The sequence below is a fragment of the Parasteatoda tepidariorum genome, chromosome 1 (assembly GCF_043381705.1).
Source record: "Parasteatoda tepidariorum isolate YZ-2023 chromosome 1, CAS_Ptep_4.0, whole genome shotgun sequence".
NCBI lineage: Eukaryota > Metazoa > Arthropoda > Arachnida > Araneae > Theridiidae > Parasteatoda > Parasteatoda tepidariorum.
In genome coordinates this window covers 40,900,418-40,919,028 of record NC_092204.1, presented here as the reverse complement: position 1 = coordinate 40,919,028, position 18,611 = coordinate 40,900,418, and the positions used below count along the sequence as shown (strand labels likewise).

General features: G+C 27.3%; 1 protein-coding gene across 2 annotated transcripts in view; it reads right to left on the bottom strand.

Annotated features, from left to right (window-relative positions):
* Positions 1–2,614: 2,614 nt before the first annotated feature.
* Positions 2,615–18,611, bottom strand: part of LOC107446630 (TBC domain-containing protein kinase-like protein) — a 47,601-nt gene continuing 31,604 nt past the window's right edge. Inside the window, exons 18-25 of one of the 2 annotated variants that reach the window (XM_016061322.4) lie at positions 17,481–17,564; positions 16,220–16,305; positions 15,509–15,545; positions 13,639–13,800; positions 12,277–12,440; positions 8,772–8,932; positions 5,266–5,416; positions 2,615–3,987 (exon numbers count right to left, since the gene is read on the bottom strand). In XM_016061322.4, coding sequence (XP_015916808.2) covers positions 3,877–3,987; positions 5,266–5,416; positions 8,772–8,932; positions 12,277–12,440; positions 13,639–13,800; positions 15,509–15,545; positions 16,220–16,305; positions 17,481–17,564 — 956 coding nt within the window. In that variant the 3' untranslated portion in view covers positions 2,615–3,876. Of the gene's footprint in view, positions 3,988–5,265; positions 5,453–8,716; positions 8,933–12,276; positions 12,441–13,638; positions 13,801–15,508; positions 15,546–16,219; positions 16,306–17,480; positions 17,565–18,611 lie in introns of those variants that run through there. The other variant, XM_071179149.1, reaches the window with a different exon arrangement.

Sequence of the window (18,611 nt, the reverse complement as noted above, 5' to 3'; positions counted from 1 at the left end):
GTCAATCATCCATACGAAAAAGAAAAAATATGTTTTAATTGAGAATTTTATTCACAAAGTCCCGATACGCCATCTGGAGAGAAGACCATTTCCATGTCTTGACCTTCCCACCCTCGCTCTCCTTCTCTTCTCAAATTACATAGAAATGTATCATTTCCCCTTTTCTTAATATATTTTATATTTATTGTAAAAAAAAAAAAAACATTTAAATTTCTATAACGCTTTCTTTTAGAACTATGTTTTCAGTTCCATATAGTATCCTAACTTAAAAGTTTTTAATATATCTGAAAATCAAGACAGAAACTAACGTACTTCTTTCTCCTATGACGCTACTGGTGAAAATATGCGAAGTGTTGCTAGAGGTAGAGAGTTCTGCTCGATGCCACCTAGCCCATTTCGATTGCCAGTTACGTTTTCAGGAAAGCTTTTAAAAACTATTATAACCTATGTTATTTTAAAACAAATTGAACACGAACATTAAAGCATTCATAAAATACTTCAGGTACTTTTCTTTCCACTCAGTATACATGTATCAACATAGCAAATCTTTCTCTAGATTTAGTTGCAGATTTTTTTTCTAAAGAAATTTTAGATAATGTGAAAATAAAATTATGCGAAGTTTTAATTTTTGAAAGCAAGGTTTTATTACCTACCTCTTTGTTTCTCTCACGGAGTTTAAATAGGCCTCAGAATATTTTCAAATACTATCGTTTTTTTAACAAATAAAACACACTTTTGGGCATGGCCAACATTCTACAGCATTCTTTTCACAAATATCGTGTTGACGATGTCGGTCGACATCCTGCGTTTGTCAATGCTGGGAGATATCGATTGGCATGCCACAGCGTTTTGAACATCAAACTGTATCATTTTTGCAATATCTCAGAACATGAGTAAAACACTGACGTTTTTACATAGATAAATATTTCGAAACGCTGCTGTTCGATGTCGTAATCGGCAATTTTTCGAAATCAATCGATAATGTTTGATACTCGCACTGGTGGTGCGTTATTGGGAGACTCGAGGCAGAATGAGACAATGACTTTTTCTTTGTTTTCCCCCTTTATATCAAGTTCTCTGCCATTGGAAATAAAAAAAATGTTTGATACTTTGGTAAAATCCTAGAATAGTTGCCCTAGAATAGTAACCCCTTGGCGACTTTTTGAAATCTTGACAAGTTGGCGATTATTATTTGGATCAACGTTGTTTTTTTACTATAAAAAAACAATTTAAATAATTACAAATTTGTTAAAATATTTTTAATAAAATAAAAAATAATTTACCTTTACTCCGATGGATCATATTTCGACACACCGACAAACATCATGCACAACAGCGTTCAATCCACGCTTACGACATCTCCATCCGACAAACATCCATCATATCCTTTTGCTCAAACTAATTTGTTCTCCACATATAGGGCATTCATACGTTTTCAACATAAATTTTTTCTTTTTTTTGATTTATTTAATGTTTTTCACATTTATATTAAGCTTTGAATTTTAATTTTTTCCTTTTGTGATTAACTTTTTTTCAGCACTTTATGATCAGCCAATCTAGATTATTATCCAATACCATTTAATTTTGTAATTTTCTTTTTCAGTTTGTTGTTTTAGGCTAGTAGAATCAAGCTATTATATAAGAGAGAAGGAGCAAATGGTACATTTGCATAGGGGTCGCGGTAGGAGATTCTTGATAAAAACTGAGCACATCTTTATTTCTAATTACAAATTTTGAAAGCATAAATTTCTTTAGAAGACCTAAATTGTTATTGCAACAAATTTTAGAAATTTTAAAATTATTTCTTTTCATCAGAATGGTAACTTTTTTTCCTTTCTTGCTTCAATTTTTCAGGTGTCACAAGCTGTGCTATGGTCAACTATCTTTAATAGTTGACCATAATAGTTGCAAAAGACAAAAAGTGTTTGAAATATCGATGAAAACATCAAAAATAAGAATACTAGTGTCTTGTAGTTCCTAATTTTTCATAAATTTTTTTCTAATATAATTTTTTAGAAATAGAAATCTTAATCCCACAACAGTTTTTAACAATATTCTTAGATACTAGCAGTATATTTTTCAAATTATCTCTTTTATTGTATAATGATTTCTTTCAAATTCTGGATGTATCAATGTAAAATTGCAATGAGTTTAGAAAAATCATACAAGGTAAAGAGCAAGTTTTAATTATTTTAATTTGCTTTCTGTTCTTAAACAATTTTATAATAATATCAATCAACAATCTTATGAAAATTAGATTTTTAAAACTATCTTATAAAAATTATAGTAATTTTTAAGGAAGCCTGAAATTTTTGAAGTGGTAGAAGGAAAGGACTTAGTTTTAAAGGTAAATAAGGGTACTTGTACCTTCACAATTGACTAGAACACTTGTTTTAGGATATTACTATGAGATAAGCTAAGTTACTGTACTGTATTACCGTGAGATATTCAACCTCAATTTCATAAATTATTTAACGCTTTATTCAAACAAAGATTAAAATTATCTGAAAAAATTCAGATTTGTGTTCTACCAAATTTTTGAAGATGAGACTTAAATGAATAAAGATTTACACGAGTTTACAAATGATTAAACTTGAAAGAAATACATAGCACATTTTATACAACATATATTTAATTTAAATAATACAAAGAGTAATATAACATGAAATTTACAAAGAACATTTCAAAAAAAGATAAATATTTGCTAAGAGTACATTAAATTATACATAGAAAAGTTTTCTATTTACAATGATTTTTTTTAGATTCAATATACAGATTTGAAATCTATGAAAATCTGTCAGTAAAAAAAAGTTTATATATTGCATGTTTTTTATATTGCATTGTCATTTTTGCATGAAAACTACAAGCAATTAGAAGTAAGATTGCTAGGTTGATGCTTGGGCTTTTTATTATCGTAGGTTAATTCTTCTCACGATCGAAAGCAGAAATATTTTAATCATATAGTATTGTTTTGCTGTAGTTAATTTTATTTATTAATATTTATACAACAAATACATCAGAAAAAGAATTAATAAACAAATATTTTACCAAAATAATTATTTATTTATTTTTTATGATAGCAAATGGGAGCCAACATAATTATGTTTGTAGCTAGATACTTTATTTACGTCACACTAGAGCTGCACAATGGGCCATTGGCAACGGTTTGAAAAACATTCCTAGGGATGATCCGAAGATATACCATCACAATTTTAATTCTCTGTAGAGGGCATTCGTGAATTATATTTAGAAATAAGTCTACTTTGGAAGGTATTAGCCTCTTAAATATATCAAGACTTTCATTTTCTGAAAGGGTGATTTATATAACAAATAACAACAACAACAAAAAAAAAATTTTCCAAAAAAAAATTTTCAAAATACCAAGAACGAAATCTATGAATTTTTCCTCCTCTCGCATTTTCTCATTAAAGAAACATTAGAAATTGCCAGAGTTATCTATTTTACAGATCTAGTTCTGATTGTTAATATTTTACTAATCAACTAGTATAGTTTAGCAGATGCTTTAGCAGTATTTTTTTTAAATCTTTTTTCCAACTTATGAAATTTATTATATCTTAAACTATAATTTATTCAACAATTTTGAACATTTTATTCCTAAAAGTATCAGTCTTTAATAATTACAACATAATTGTGTTTTAATATATTTTAAGAAAATTAATTATTATTAAAAAATGATAAGAGTCATATTTCGATGTTTGTTTACATTTACTTTTATGAGAAAAAATCGATTTCACAGACTTGCTAAAATCCCAACACACCACTCTAGTAAACTTTATAAAATATAATATAGTATTTATAGAATAAATTAAAATTTTTTATCCATAGCATTATTTGAATAATTTGGAATGTATCAGCTTAACTTTCAGTGTTACAAGTAGTAAGAAAACCAGTTTTTTGTAAGACTTCTATTCCACCATGAAGAGTACAAACATGACTGTATCCTTGACGCACAAGTTTTGTCGCAAACTAAAAAAAAAGAAGAAAAAGAAATAGTTTTTTCTTGTTTTACTCTCCTTTCTATTGACTTCAGTTAATCTTAACAGTATTTTCAAAGTTTCATTTTAAGTTAGTCTTAAGAGTATATTCAAAGAAAAATATTATTTCAACATTTTTACAGCATTGCAGGATAAACTATCTGATAAGAATCTTTGTCTGAAATATTAGTATTATACAATATTAGTGAAGCATACTAAATTATAAATATCGAATATATGCAGCTATCAACTAATAGAAAACTTAAAAATTGAACTTGAAAGCTTTTAAGAAACATTGTTTATAAAAGACCTATAATTCATATTTTCTCCACATGCCATAAAATGTCCTATATTCTGAAAACCCTTCATCCGACTGATTTTTTTATTTCTTTTTATATATTTCTCATTCAGCTTTTATTCATTACTTACCAAAAATTAAATTTATTTAAAACAAGATTCTTTTTCAATTATTTATCTAATGAATCACATATTTTATTACAATGCAATCACGAATGTAGAGAACAGGCAACATCACTTTTTACAAAGGACTACAATCTGGAGGAATTTCAACAGAAATTTAATTTGACAGTGATTGGGAATATGGAGATAGGACATCATTTATATTCTTATTATTGAGGATTAGATGATTTTTTATTCAATTACACATTATTCTAATCAAATGTTTTCAAATATCAAAAAAAAAAATTATAATAATAATTATTATTACAAGCATTCATTCGTATTCTAAAATTATGAACTATTTATGAAAATAGCAAGAATAATAATCAAATTTTGAAATCAAAAGATATTATTTCAGAATTATTTAAATAAATTTGAAGGTACAAAAAGTTTATAATTAAATTTGCTAAGGAATATATAAAAAAAAAAGTGTAGAATCGTAGGCTCAAGTTAGTTAACTGTTTTTCTACTTTATTACTTATTGCTGTTTTTATAAAATTCTTTGAGAAAGCTAGACTATTACTGCATGCAAGTACTTTACTATACTTGCATGCGATAATAGTAATAACATGACAAATTTTTTTTTTTAATGTAAAATATTTATACTTCAATTAGATTTGGTGTGTATGATTGCCTAGCGCTTGTTTCTTCCAATCTATTGCAGAAGCAAAGTACATTGGGAAAAATTAATACATATATTTAAAGATTTATTTTCAACTAAATATGAAGCAAAAGAACAAACCTGAAGAAGAAAGATTATACATAAGATACCAGTTTAATAATATTACTAAAAAAATATGTTTAAATGTACCTCAGAAGCTAATTTATTTGTGTTACTACTAACAACTGTAATGATTTTTCCTTTATAGCTTCGAATAATCGGACTGTCCACTATACCGTCAGATGTGAATGCAGATGAGAAAGGAATGTTGATGCTATTTGGCAGAGCTCCTTTGCTATATCTAGATACTATTAAGAATAGAACTATTCATGCAACACTGAAAGCAATAAAGTATATATTTACATTCTTAAAACATTGTAAATTTTGAGTTATTACATTTTTCTACATAAAATTGATTAGAAACAGGAAGTGGCATGTATAGAAACGCTGGACCTTTTTGCTTAAAAAGACATTTTCTATCTACTCTCAAGAAATAATATTTAGCTATTAGGTAATGGTCATTTGAATGTAATAAAAATTTTATTTCAATTTTTCTTGTGTTTAATTTGGTAAGAAAAACTTTAAAAGAAAAAAAAGAAAATTATGCTCATTTTAAGTGCTTTAGGAAAAATGTGTTGTTGTTAACCCCTTGCCTGTGGAATATATTTAGGAAAAATGTGCCAAACATGGAGTTTTTTTTTCTTTAAATTTGTTTGCTATCATCATCAAAATGCTAGAAATAGATTTTTTTCAAACACTAAATTTTGAATGAAATGACTACTATATTTAATATTTTAACATATATGGGAAATGCTAATGGATTACAGAAATAATAACTCAAATTACAGCAAATCAAATTAAATAAATTTGAGGATAAATATAATAAATTAATACAGCAATATTATCTATTTCAACTGCCATGAATTCTATGTCTCTCAGATTCCTTTGAACGGCAAAATCACAAAAATCTGACAAATAACTTGAAACTGCAAAATCACAAAAATCTGACAAATAACTTGAAACTGCCAAATTTTTCAGGGGAAATTTAAAATCAAATATCGCCATCAAATAGGAAAGTGGTAAATTACTAATTATAGGGTGAACTGAGTTCAGGCTTCACGAAATTGAAGTACTGATATTTCTCTTGCCCGAGCTCAGGTTGGGCATTCCAAAATCAGTGCATTTCTGTTGCGTGAACTGAGTTCGGGCATCACAGGCAAGGGGTTAAAAACAATTAGTAATTTTACTCCCTTTCTGAATTGTTCATGCCTATAATTTCAGACATTACTCATAAAAATAAAAAAAATTATAAATGTAAAATACTGTACCTTTCGGAGAAAATAACAACTATGGTTTTAAAATTGCTTGGTAAAAAAAAAACTACAAAACTTATTACTATTTATTTGTTGCAATGATAATCAATTATTAATAAATACAAAGATGTTTAACCAAATATACAATGGATAAACACTATATACTAAACATTGTTTTAGGTGCACATACCACTGCAGTTAAACAGAAATAGCAAATCCCTGAAGAAGATCGAGAGTTGAATAATAATAATAAAAAAATAAAAAAACAATGGAAAGTGGCAAACCAAATGCAAAAGGGGAGAACGAAATTAGGAAGAAAAAAAATAGAGATAAATAACAGAAATTTTAGCCCTAACATTTTTGTGTAATAAAAAAGCATAATTATAGAAAGTTACAGATACAATTTTTATTCTTGAACTATTTTTAAAATTGGTAATATAAAATTTTTTTTCCTTCCAGTATTTATTTTCCTCTTAAAATATTACCTGTTAGGGTAGTTTTGATTGATTAAAGATTGTTTAACATTATCTATGAATCAGTAGCAATTTATAAGAATAGAAATCTTAATATCTTTGTCACTCTTTCCTCTAGAACACTTCCATACTTTTTTTGAATTGCTACTATCTAATGTATTTTAATTTCAAAAAACATATATTAGATTGCCACACCTTATAGCAAGAACAAAAACAGATATTTTGTAATGTCTGTTTTTTTTAGATCTTAGAAAAAAATTTCGGCATATTATCCAAATGGATCAATAATCTGCATTATTAAATGCATTACTTCTTTAACAGATAATTTGTACGCAATATATCAGAATTAATGGTGCACCAGAAAAGTCTGAAACCCAAAATTTGTTGTAAGTTCCCTGAATTGATTAAACTGGCATTTTTTTTTATATTTTTCAATAGGAAATAATTCAGGATTTCTGTACTTTTTCCTCACCAAGTAGAGAAAGGTGATCATATGTAATAGAATACGGCAACTTTCCAATTTATCAAACAAACTTATTTTGTTGAGATGTACCCTTTTTTATACATTACTCGGCTAGAAAACATTACTCGGACCTAGAAAAAGAATTTTCCTATTTGGTACCCAGATTTTGTCCTTAGTCGCAAGACCTGGTACTGGGTACCCAGACCCGGCAAATTTTTATGGGTATCCGGAGACGAATAATATTCAACCATGTTTGATGCTGCCATATTCTGATTTATAGTAACAGTGGAATCCACTTTAATTAGCAAGACTGGAGCTCTGAGTCTTGAAACATGTTACCACCTTATAGATTATAACTTTCAAAGAATATTTGATTTTCAGTTAATTTGCATAACACAAATTTTTTAATATTAATAATGGGTCATGATAAACAAAATTTCATCATTTATTGAAAACTTAAAAATTGAATTTTCAGAAAAGCATAAAACATTGCTAATACAGTGAAACCCCGATTTTACGTTTTCGGTCGGACTAGCGATAAAAAACGCTCGAGGCGGAATAACGTAAAATCGGGATTAAGAAAAATCTATGCATATTTTTAAAAATTGACACCTACCAGTTAAATTAATGGAAAAGATTAGTAATTTTCACTTCCTCTTTGTTTTTAGCTACAATTTCATCTACAACTCGTTCAATACTAACATTTTATTGCAAATTTGCTTCTTGATTTACATTTGCAAGTAAAAATTGTTTTAGAGTTTTTATGCTTTGCAGTTTTTATGCTTGTTACCTACCCCTCTATTGTCAAATGGAACAGAAAGAATGCAAGAATTGCTACATACAGCTGAAAAGCAAGTTTTTCATGTTCAAAAAATTGGGGAAAAGTTTGTGTGAGAGTTGTAGAATAAAAAAAAATTAATTTGACCTGCTGGTAGAAAAACGCATCAAGCGGGTTTTCATAAAAGGGGTAACGCAAAATCCGGGATTTTTTAACATTATCGGTATGGGAAATTTTCACGGATCAGCAGAAAATGACGCAGGAAGCGGGATAACGTACGAAACGGACAACGTAAAATCGGGGTTCCACTGTATATCAAAAATATGATAAATAAATTGACAATAAAGGATTAATATGAACTCTTGCAAGTGTAATTTTCACTTTTTCTGCAAAAGCATAACTTTTGGAAAAATGATTCTTCACTAACTCATTCTCAAGTTGTGAAATGTTAACATAATTAACTTATAACTTATTACTATTAACTTATAACTTATTTTTTGTGCCCTCATTTTTATAGTTAAAAGTTAAATTACAAGCATTTTTAAAATTTGTATTGAAAATGAACATTAATTACTTTTTTAACAGCAAGTAGCAAATAAAACTGGTGCATTTTTAAATGAAAAGGATACTCATCATTTGGTCGAATGTCAATCACCAATAACTTTATGCTTTGTGATCTGGCTCTGGTTTTAGAATCTGGTAAAATATCTAATAAGTCTAAGAGATCTTCAGCAGAAATTCTCGGACATGTTTCAGATATAAGCTCATGTAATGGGATTGGTTTCATAGTCTGAAAAACACATTAATAAATTAATACAGATAGGTTTCCAAAATGTGAGCAGCATCAAAATTAAGGCTCAGAGTTGGTTGGGTTTAACAGTACAATTTTCACACACTGAGCTCAAATTCAAAAAAGTCAAACAATGCAATTTAACAATGTGAGTCCAATGCAGTACCAAATAGTTAAAAATAAGAAACAAAAACAGTTAACATCGGCACCTTAGGGTACTGTATTTTATCTGAAGAAAGTAAGCCCTCTAAAAGGCTAGTAGATTATGACATTATGACTAGTAGTAGATTGGAAAATTTTTTAAAATTTTATTTTGTTTGGAAACTAAATTCAGAAAATTAAATTATTCTCTTTCATGCAATATTTTAAATTAGATTTTAAAAAAAGTGATTGCTTTAACCAGACATGGGTGGCCCTTGGAAAGTTACAGGTTAAACATAAGGATAAAATGAAGTAATAAGTAGCATTAAAAATATAATAATGATAACATTAGATTTATTTTATAAATTTTTAAGTACCGTCATTCGGGGCTACTTTGTGCAAATTCGAATTTGGCATTTTTCAAGTGCTGCTATTCAGTATTATGTTTTTTTTCACGTTAAAAATGTGTGGAATTTGAAGATAGAAGTCTCCTCTATTACTACAAACATTTTTTCGAATTTTAAAACAATCTCAGAGTGTGTTTCGTTCATCCAATGTCAACAACTTTCCGAGGACGTCGGATGTCGAAAAGTGTGCGTGGAAACTTTAGCTGTGAAATGCAAAGACGTTGATAAAACAATTGTCGTAAGTGCAAAATTTTTTATTTATATATTAATAAACAATTATATCATGTTAGCGTTAAAAAAATTTGAAAATTAATAACAAATAAACGGAAAATGAAAAAAAATGCACTTTGGGGCTACTTTGTGCAAAGTTTCATTCGTTTTTTTTTTCGACAGAAAAATGGTCAGACGTTATAAAAAAATACCTGGAACGAGAAACTACCGTGATTACACTTTAGAAAAGCTGCAACAATGTTTGCAAGCAGTTGCTGGTGGTATGTCGATTGCAGAAGCTTCTCGGAAGTACAAAATCCACAGAAATACTATCTCTAATAAAATTCACAAGAAACACGTGAAACGTGCTGGTAAACTATTATTTTTCTTCTACAAAGATTTTTCTAATGAATTAATCAAACGATTTAACACATAAAAATATATTTTATAGGACATCAGGTGATTTTGACAGAAACTGAAGAGCAAGTTCTGTCATGTTCATTCAAGCATGTTATGTTCAAATTTATCAATATTATAAATGTTAATGAATATGTAATAATTATTATTTTTGAAATTTCATCCATTTCAATGTTCAAAAATGTATATGGTTTCCTTTTGTTTAAACTCAAATGTTTTGAAATAAACATTCTTTTTAAGAAAAAATTCTTTATAAAAAATGGTTTTTTAACGCTGAAAATTATTTTCAAACTAATATCTTTACATATCTTGATGTTTTTGTTATTAAAAATGTCAACAATTAACTTTTTTAACAATTTTATATCAATATTTTACTAAAAACATGATTATTAAACTGAATTCCTATCGCTGCACAAAGTAGCCCCACTTGGGGGCTACTTTGTGCAAGGTATGTTTTGACTTATTATTTGTAAATATTACATACAAATAATGCCAATATTGATCAAATTCACTCGTCTGAGTCCAGTTATGAATATAATATCGATAAATTTTACTAAAGTTTGAATTAACATAGTTTTTTTACATGTCAAAGTTCAAAAACTGCGAAATCCTGCACAAAGTAGCCCCGAATGACGGTACAACATTAAAGTTACAAGAACAAGATTAACTCAACTGATACATAGGCACAATTCCACTAATATAAAATTAAAGATAAATTCCTGTTATATACAGATACAAAATGTTTCACAAATTTCCATTTGTTAGCCTGGTCCCATCCTTTGATCTATTAATTTTCATCGTGGAAAAACCTGTTCACATAGGCTCTCAGCCATGGGTACTTTTTTCAGCAAAATAAGCTCTGTCGACATTGCTTAGCTCCATGTCTAAAAATTTTAACTTCAAATGTTTGTCTTTCTGGAGTTTGATCAACTTCTGACTAGTTTTTAAAGTCTAACTATAAGAATGCCACATTTGCTTATTGGACAATATGAATAATAATTTTTTTTTTTCCAACTGTGGTTATAAAATTTTCAGCTTTCCAGGCATATGCCAACATATACTCTTGACAAAAGTAGAAGATTTCAATTGAACATATTACAACTCAGAGAATTATTATTCTGTATTTTTTATAGAGTAAGAAAATATCATTATACAAAAATTTATTGTTATTTAATTATAGATATATAAAAAACTGTCAGATATTTTCACAATTCGTGAAAAAAGTATTTCAAATTAAAGTATGATATAATCAATTTTGATACCTTAAGATAGAGAATCACAATTGATTTTTTAAGTTCTATGTCACTCACACTTGTATAGGATAAGATATAAAATCACAATAAAACAGTTTTTTGAACCATAAAGGTATATATATGGTAATTCTATAAGAAATTGTTCATAAGTTCAAACTTTTTTATTATGATTTTGTCATACTAACTTTAAGTTTTTTTGCACTGCAAAGACATTTCAACAAATAACAACACTAATAACTTGAATTTTTCGGAACTTATTTTTTATTAACTGAAACTGTATATGATCAGAGAAATAAGATTTTTTTTTTTAAATAATTCTTTTTCAACTTAATGAGAATCTGTTTGGAAATTTCAAACTTTTAGGGTTAATTTTACATTATGCACTTCAATACCACGAAATCGACACTTCTTAAAACTTCTTTTGAAAATCTTAAAACCCTTTTCCTATACGCTTTTATAAGCAAATTGATCATACAGATACATCAAAAATTGACATGATACATCAAAAAAGCAGGTTATAATTAGAAAATTACTTAATTTGCTTAAAATACTTAACACAACACACATAAGAGATTTTAACACAAAATTATTTAATTTACATATTTATACGGAAAAATAATATTTCTAAACAAGATGTAGCTAATCTTAATTAAGACATTAAATATCAATTCTTAAGTTTACTTCCTTAATTTATAGGCTCCTAAACTCTTGTTTAATATCGCTAACATTTCCTCCAAAAAATAATATATATATAATAAATAAATTAGCTTCTACAAATTTAAAAAATTACAGTTTGAAAAAAAAAAAGCTTTTTTTTCTTCTTTTTAATTGCTTGCTGAAAAATTACGCATGTACATAAAAATGATTACAATCGCAACACAAAAGTTAACTAATACTTGAGCTATAAAATACACACCAGACCAGAATCTGCCACACTATCGGCCTTTGAAAACTTAGTGTTTGATTCAAAACGTTTTTTTTGTTTAGGATTAGGACTTTCATGCATCCTGTATGTTATACTTTTTGGTGTACTACAAAAAACTTTAATTGAGTCTTGGACACAACGCTGGATGTCAATTTCTAAAAATAGGAAAAGATAAGAAAATAAGAAGTAGAAAGCTATAATAAAAACAAGAAAAAATAGATAATAATTTTAAAACAGTAATAAAGTCGGTCATTAGTTGACTGTGAAATATAGATGCATTACAGACAGTGAAATAGATATGTATAACTTTATAGCAATATACCCCTTTCAAAAACTATTTTTAATATGTTATATTCCATTAATTTTTGCATTTTCTCTCATCATATCTTCTACCATTATAAATGTAAATGGTTTTTTTTTAGAAACAATATTTGAAATGATGTTATGCAAAAAAGAATTAAGAATAAGAAAATGTAAGATAATTTATTCAAGAGAATTTAGGAAAAAAGCATAATGAAACTTTTTAAAACATACCAAAAAGTTACTAATTTAAAGATTCCAGAACATCGTCTGCATCAAAATCAATAACACTAACAGTGTCGTCATATGGATCCCACATTGCAATGGATTCAAACTTATCCTCATCTGCTGAACCCCATAAAAGATCATCTTCATCCAAAGAATTTGAAATTCCTTATTTTTTTTAAAGATTTTATAAAACTTGAATACACATTTTGCCACTCGTCCAGTATCATTTAACAAATGTCTATTGGAGCGGCACAAACACAGCATTTGTTAATGCATCTTTGAGAGGGTGCTTTTAATAGAGGGCAAATGCATCCTACCCAGAACAATGTGAAATATTTTTAACTTGAGAAAATTTTGTACATTTGTTAATTTTTTATTTGTTATTAATTAGAAATTTTTATAATCGGTATTTTTAATAGTCAACTTATAAACATGTACCAGAAATTTGCTAGCCTGTAATGAAAAATAGGTCGACTTCCGGGATATACGGTACACTGGGATATATGGTAGTTCATTTTAGTTATATATTTAGCTAAATTTTTTCATACCAATTAACAATAAAAACTAAATAAACTAAGTGAAGAACTAAATTTAAAAAGTGGTATTAGTTATAAGAACTCTTAGAAAATAATGAACACTTCTTTCATCAGAGTTTGAAGTTATTCAAATAAAAATTGACTAATTGAAATTTTTTATAATTTGATATTTTTAACACAGATAAAAAAAGTACTTATAAAGCATTAAGACAACTTCTTTGGTTAAGTTTATAAAAAAAATTCTATTAATAAGTTAAATATGAAAAAAACAAATTAAACCTAATATTACCTGGCATATCAGAAAACATCAGAATGCAGTCATTAAAACTGTAAGACAATAAATTATTCTTTAATTGTTTTAGTATAGCAACACCAATGCAGAGTGGGAAAGATGCATGTCCTAATAACAAAGTATCCCACAGATGAAAGATTTTATGAAGAGGAAACACATCTAAAAACAGGAAAATTATATGGTATAGGTATACATATTATATATATATACAGGATGCCAGAACTAAGTAAAATTTAAAAAGTGGAGACCAATATTTCTTGATAATGTCAAAACGTTTAATTTCTCTTTACTTTTAGTTTTTAAATATATATTGGTAGATAGGACTTAGTAGAGTCAATTTGTATCTTCAAAATTACTCTACCACTTTTTAAATTTTTCCCGGCTATACCCACCATTATATAAGTTAAAAAATTTATCCTTCTTGCCTTTATTGTACTATATATATACAAGATTTATAAGTTAAAAAATATAGAGAAAATATGGAAAAAGATATAAAGATTTTTAAAGAAGAAGAAAATTAAAAGATTTTTCTTTTATCCTTTTTTGTCTTTATCGTGTGTGCTTGTGTATACATCTATCTATATCTATATATATATATATATACATATATATATAAGGGGATTAAGTCCCCTGTTCACTGCCGCTCACCAACCCCGATGATTGCTTCGCAATAATTGTCGTTTCTTGGCAGAAAACAGTTTTTTTACCTACGTTAAAATTATTCATGTAACATATATGTGATGAAAAGAATTCTGTTTGCTTACGCTTCTGTCTCCACTTCCCATGTCCAAATATTATTATCTATTTTTTCTAAGTAATCATTTTTTAAAATAACATTTATATTGTTCTAACATTATATTGTTCAAACAATTTTGATGAGTTCAAAACCATAATTTAATATTTTCGCTTACCAAAGAGGCGGATAAATTAAATACAATTTTTGCTTGCTTCTCATCGTACGTGAAGTTGATCATTAAGTTTTAAATCATTTAACAGATCTCTTTAACTGTAATTTATAACAGTATATAATGTTTTTTGCACAAAAATAATTATTGTAAAATGGTTAATAATATTAGACCACCTTTCTAAACAACTTTATCTTAAAATGTACCGCATAATTACATTATAATAATAATAAAATAAAATAAATTAATTCTCTTAGTTTTAAACTCTAGAATTCAAAGCTTAATAATAGCAGTAAAGGAAAATAAATTTAAATTAGAGATACACAAATACTTATAGAAAAACAAAACTTTTACAACTTTTATTAATTTTATGCTGATGACAACTAAAACAATATGGAAATGAATTAGGAAAAACTGGATCCTACCACGTGATTTTCCGGCCAATAAAAATGCTCGGACAACAATAGATAACTGTCACGTTGTCATTAGACATACTCAAAACAAAATAAAAATCACAATAAGCTATAGCTAGTAAGTTTAGTTGTAACATTTCAGCAGGCAGCATTATTAAAAATTATTACCACGCATGCATTCTCAATTTTGATTGGCTGCTTTGTGCGTTACTAACCGCAAGCCTTCTGTGATTGGCTACATGTTATCATTTCACTCTCTTCTTATAATATATATAGATATGGTGTAAGATAAGTTTAAGANATGTTATTTATTATATATATACATACACATATATATATGTAAAATGATGCAGTCGGACCAAGCAGGAAAACAGACACAGGATTTTAATGAAAGCTTAGTATATTTTATTACGTGACTCTTTGTTGAGTCGCAAGAGAAAAGTGTGTAGTTCACTCCATGGGCAATCAGTCTTTCTGGTAGGGAAAATCTTGCAGAAAATCCGAAAATATCTCTATTTAAATCAAAATATTGAATTTCGTAATACTCACGTGTATACATAGTGAGAAACCATGGTATTGCATACAACTAAAAAATAAATATAACTTTGTTATTTATTTAATAACAATCAAAATAAAATTATCATCTTTGAACATTTTCCTAATATTGTTCTATAAGTAAACAAAAATAGAATGAACACTATTTTTTCTAATCCTTTGAAGATATTTTATACACTTTGCATTCATGCTTATTTTTTTTGAAGAAAGAATTTTTGATTTCAGAAATTTCTTGCATAAAAAAAAGAGAGGCAATTGTTTAAACAAGAGGTTACATAAGAATATTTCATGCATCTTTAAATTACTATTATTATTCTTAAAAAAACTGTTTGAAGTTTTAGTACCGAAAATAGCACATTGTATTTTCAAATATGCTCAAAACATGGCTTTTTTACAAACTGGGATTACGAGAAGTTGCACTTGAAAATTAAGTATAAATTTCGTTAACTATCTATTGTGTCTGTATTAAGAAGTGTAGACTTATACATTTATATAGCTTTTTATTTCTTCTTAGTTGCTTAAACCAATGAGTTGGCTTAATAAATAAATCAGTAGAGAAAAACCTCTGATAAAAGCCTTTACTTTTTTGAAAATACCAGAAAATTATTAATACATCAATTATAAACCAACCACGAATAATGGATTTTAACACTTAAAATTACCGAACTATTCCAAAATAACATTTAGAATAGGAGAATAATTCACCTCAGGTATGAATGCAATGCTATCCAGATGATTTGTTAACTCAGGATCATGAAATGCGATTAGATGGGAAAATTTAGCAAGGTACTCTGTAAAAAAATCAAAAATAAATATTTTCTCAAAAGAAATAAAAAATAATAGCTCTAAAAAGAAATAAAACTTTACTTTAAGAATGAACTATAAAATTCAGTAAATAACAAAAAAGACAAGATAAGATACAGAAGATCTGCATAATGGAATTCTATAAATCACAATTCTCTATTAACCAGACTAGCTTTGGGTGTGTAAACAATGAAATTTGCAATTAAGAAATTTCTATAAACAATTGTGAACTAGTAAAAAAAAAACAACAAACAAATGCGAAATTTTTGAACACTCTGAAATTGAGTGTGTGGTTCTTGGCGGTAGTAATCATTTTTGCGATACGGGGGGGAAATGCTATTGCTACTATTATGGAAGAGATATGATAACAGCACAAATTTTTTATTAAAAATGGGACTCATTGTAACTTCTTCAATAAATGACATATTTTATTCGACTTGTATATTCTCTTCTAGAACTATTTATTTAAAGAGACTATTTATTTGCAGTATAAAATAGATAAATAACTACTTAAATATAAAATAAAGAAATAATACTGAAAAGTCTCTGTAAGGTCATAAGATTTAGTTATTCAGGATGGTTTTGATAAGCATTTGCTTGAAAATTTCTTTACCACTATTTCTAAATTATATAAAATGTTATCTTATCTTTGACACTCAAACTGATGGAATAGATGTAAAAAGAGGCTCCCTATTCAAATTGTTATGCGTACATTAGTTCTATAACACATACATAGTATCCAACAAAGAATAGGGTATACTTTGTGCCACGTAGAATAACACAAAGAATAAAATGAATAAAGCACAAATGAAATTACAAAAAATGGATATACACTGCTGGACAATTGCTAAGGATGGAACACAAATGGCTGCATAGTGCATAAAAAATTAACCAATAGGAACAAATTCTAAAAAGGATATAACAAGGGGGATAAGAAACAGGTGTGAAGGGATTTGGTGGAAACCCCAGGGTTCAACAAATTAAATTAAAATTGACTGTACTTTCATTTGTGCTTTATTCACGTTTCTCTTTGCTTTCGTCTACATATATAGTGTAAATGTACAAAGTATACATAATATAGCTAAAGCATAATAGCACTAGTTATACTATAACATCTAATATAGATATATAGATGCTTTAGTTAATAGAAATATCAAAATACCTTGAATAACAGCAGAATTATCTTTCAGGAAGAAATTATACAAATACTTGGGAATGAATGATGCAAAACAAGCATATGCTAATGCTGAAAAAAAAATCATTCAATCAACATAAAAGAAAATGTAAGAAAAAAAGATAAATAAATATTTGATAAGGAGAAAAATTTTTAACTTGATTTTAAGAGTTGTCTCTTCAAAAAATTATCACAATTATTTGTAAAATATAAAGACATTTTAAGTAACTATCATTTTAATAAGCCTTCCTTTAAAAGAATAAAAATAGTGATAGAATTTTAAAAAAATTGAAGTTATGTTAAGGGGTCACAGTACCCAAAAAATGACAAAAATACCAAATTTTTTTTTATTGCTTATAATAAAACTTCAAAGTATTTCAGATGTATAGAAAAAAATTCATCTCTCTATCTACATTTTTAAAAAAGTTATGAATGATTTTAAATTGTTCTAATACAGAAACTTGCTCAGCAGTCTGACTTTAAAGTGCTTTTTCGCATAGATGATAATTTTGTGTCTTAATCTTAATTAANAATTATTTGTAAAATATAAAGACATTTTAAGTAACTATCATTTTAATAAGCCTTCCTTTAAAAGAATAAAAATAGTGATAGAATTTTAAAAAAATTGAAGTTATGTTAAAGAATAAATTTAAATAAAAAAGACAGACAGGACTTTCTAACATTGTAACATTTGGTGCTTTTCTATAATGCAACGAAAAATGTGAGTTTTTGACATATGGTTTTAGGATAGTTTTTACTGCATATAGTGATTGCTTCACAGTGAACACATATTTTTCTGACAGTTTATATGGAGCACAAGTTTTGTGCCTAATTCTATTTAATCTTAAGAATTGTTCAAATTCTTCAGAAACTATCTTTGTCAATATTGTTTCAGTACACATATGAATAATGGCATTCAATTTAACCACTCCAAGTGTCCCGCATGGAGTTATTGTAAAAGTTGCCTTTGAAATTTATTCGGAACACAAACCCTTGAACCATAAAGTATGTGATTTCCTTCTAGAGGGTACTTTTCTAAATTACCTCCTTTCCCTTTAAAATCACAACCTCTTTTTAGAGAGTCTAGAATTGGACTTAACTCTTCGTCAGTCAAAGTAG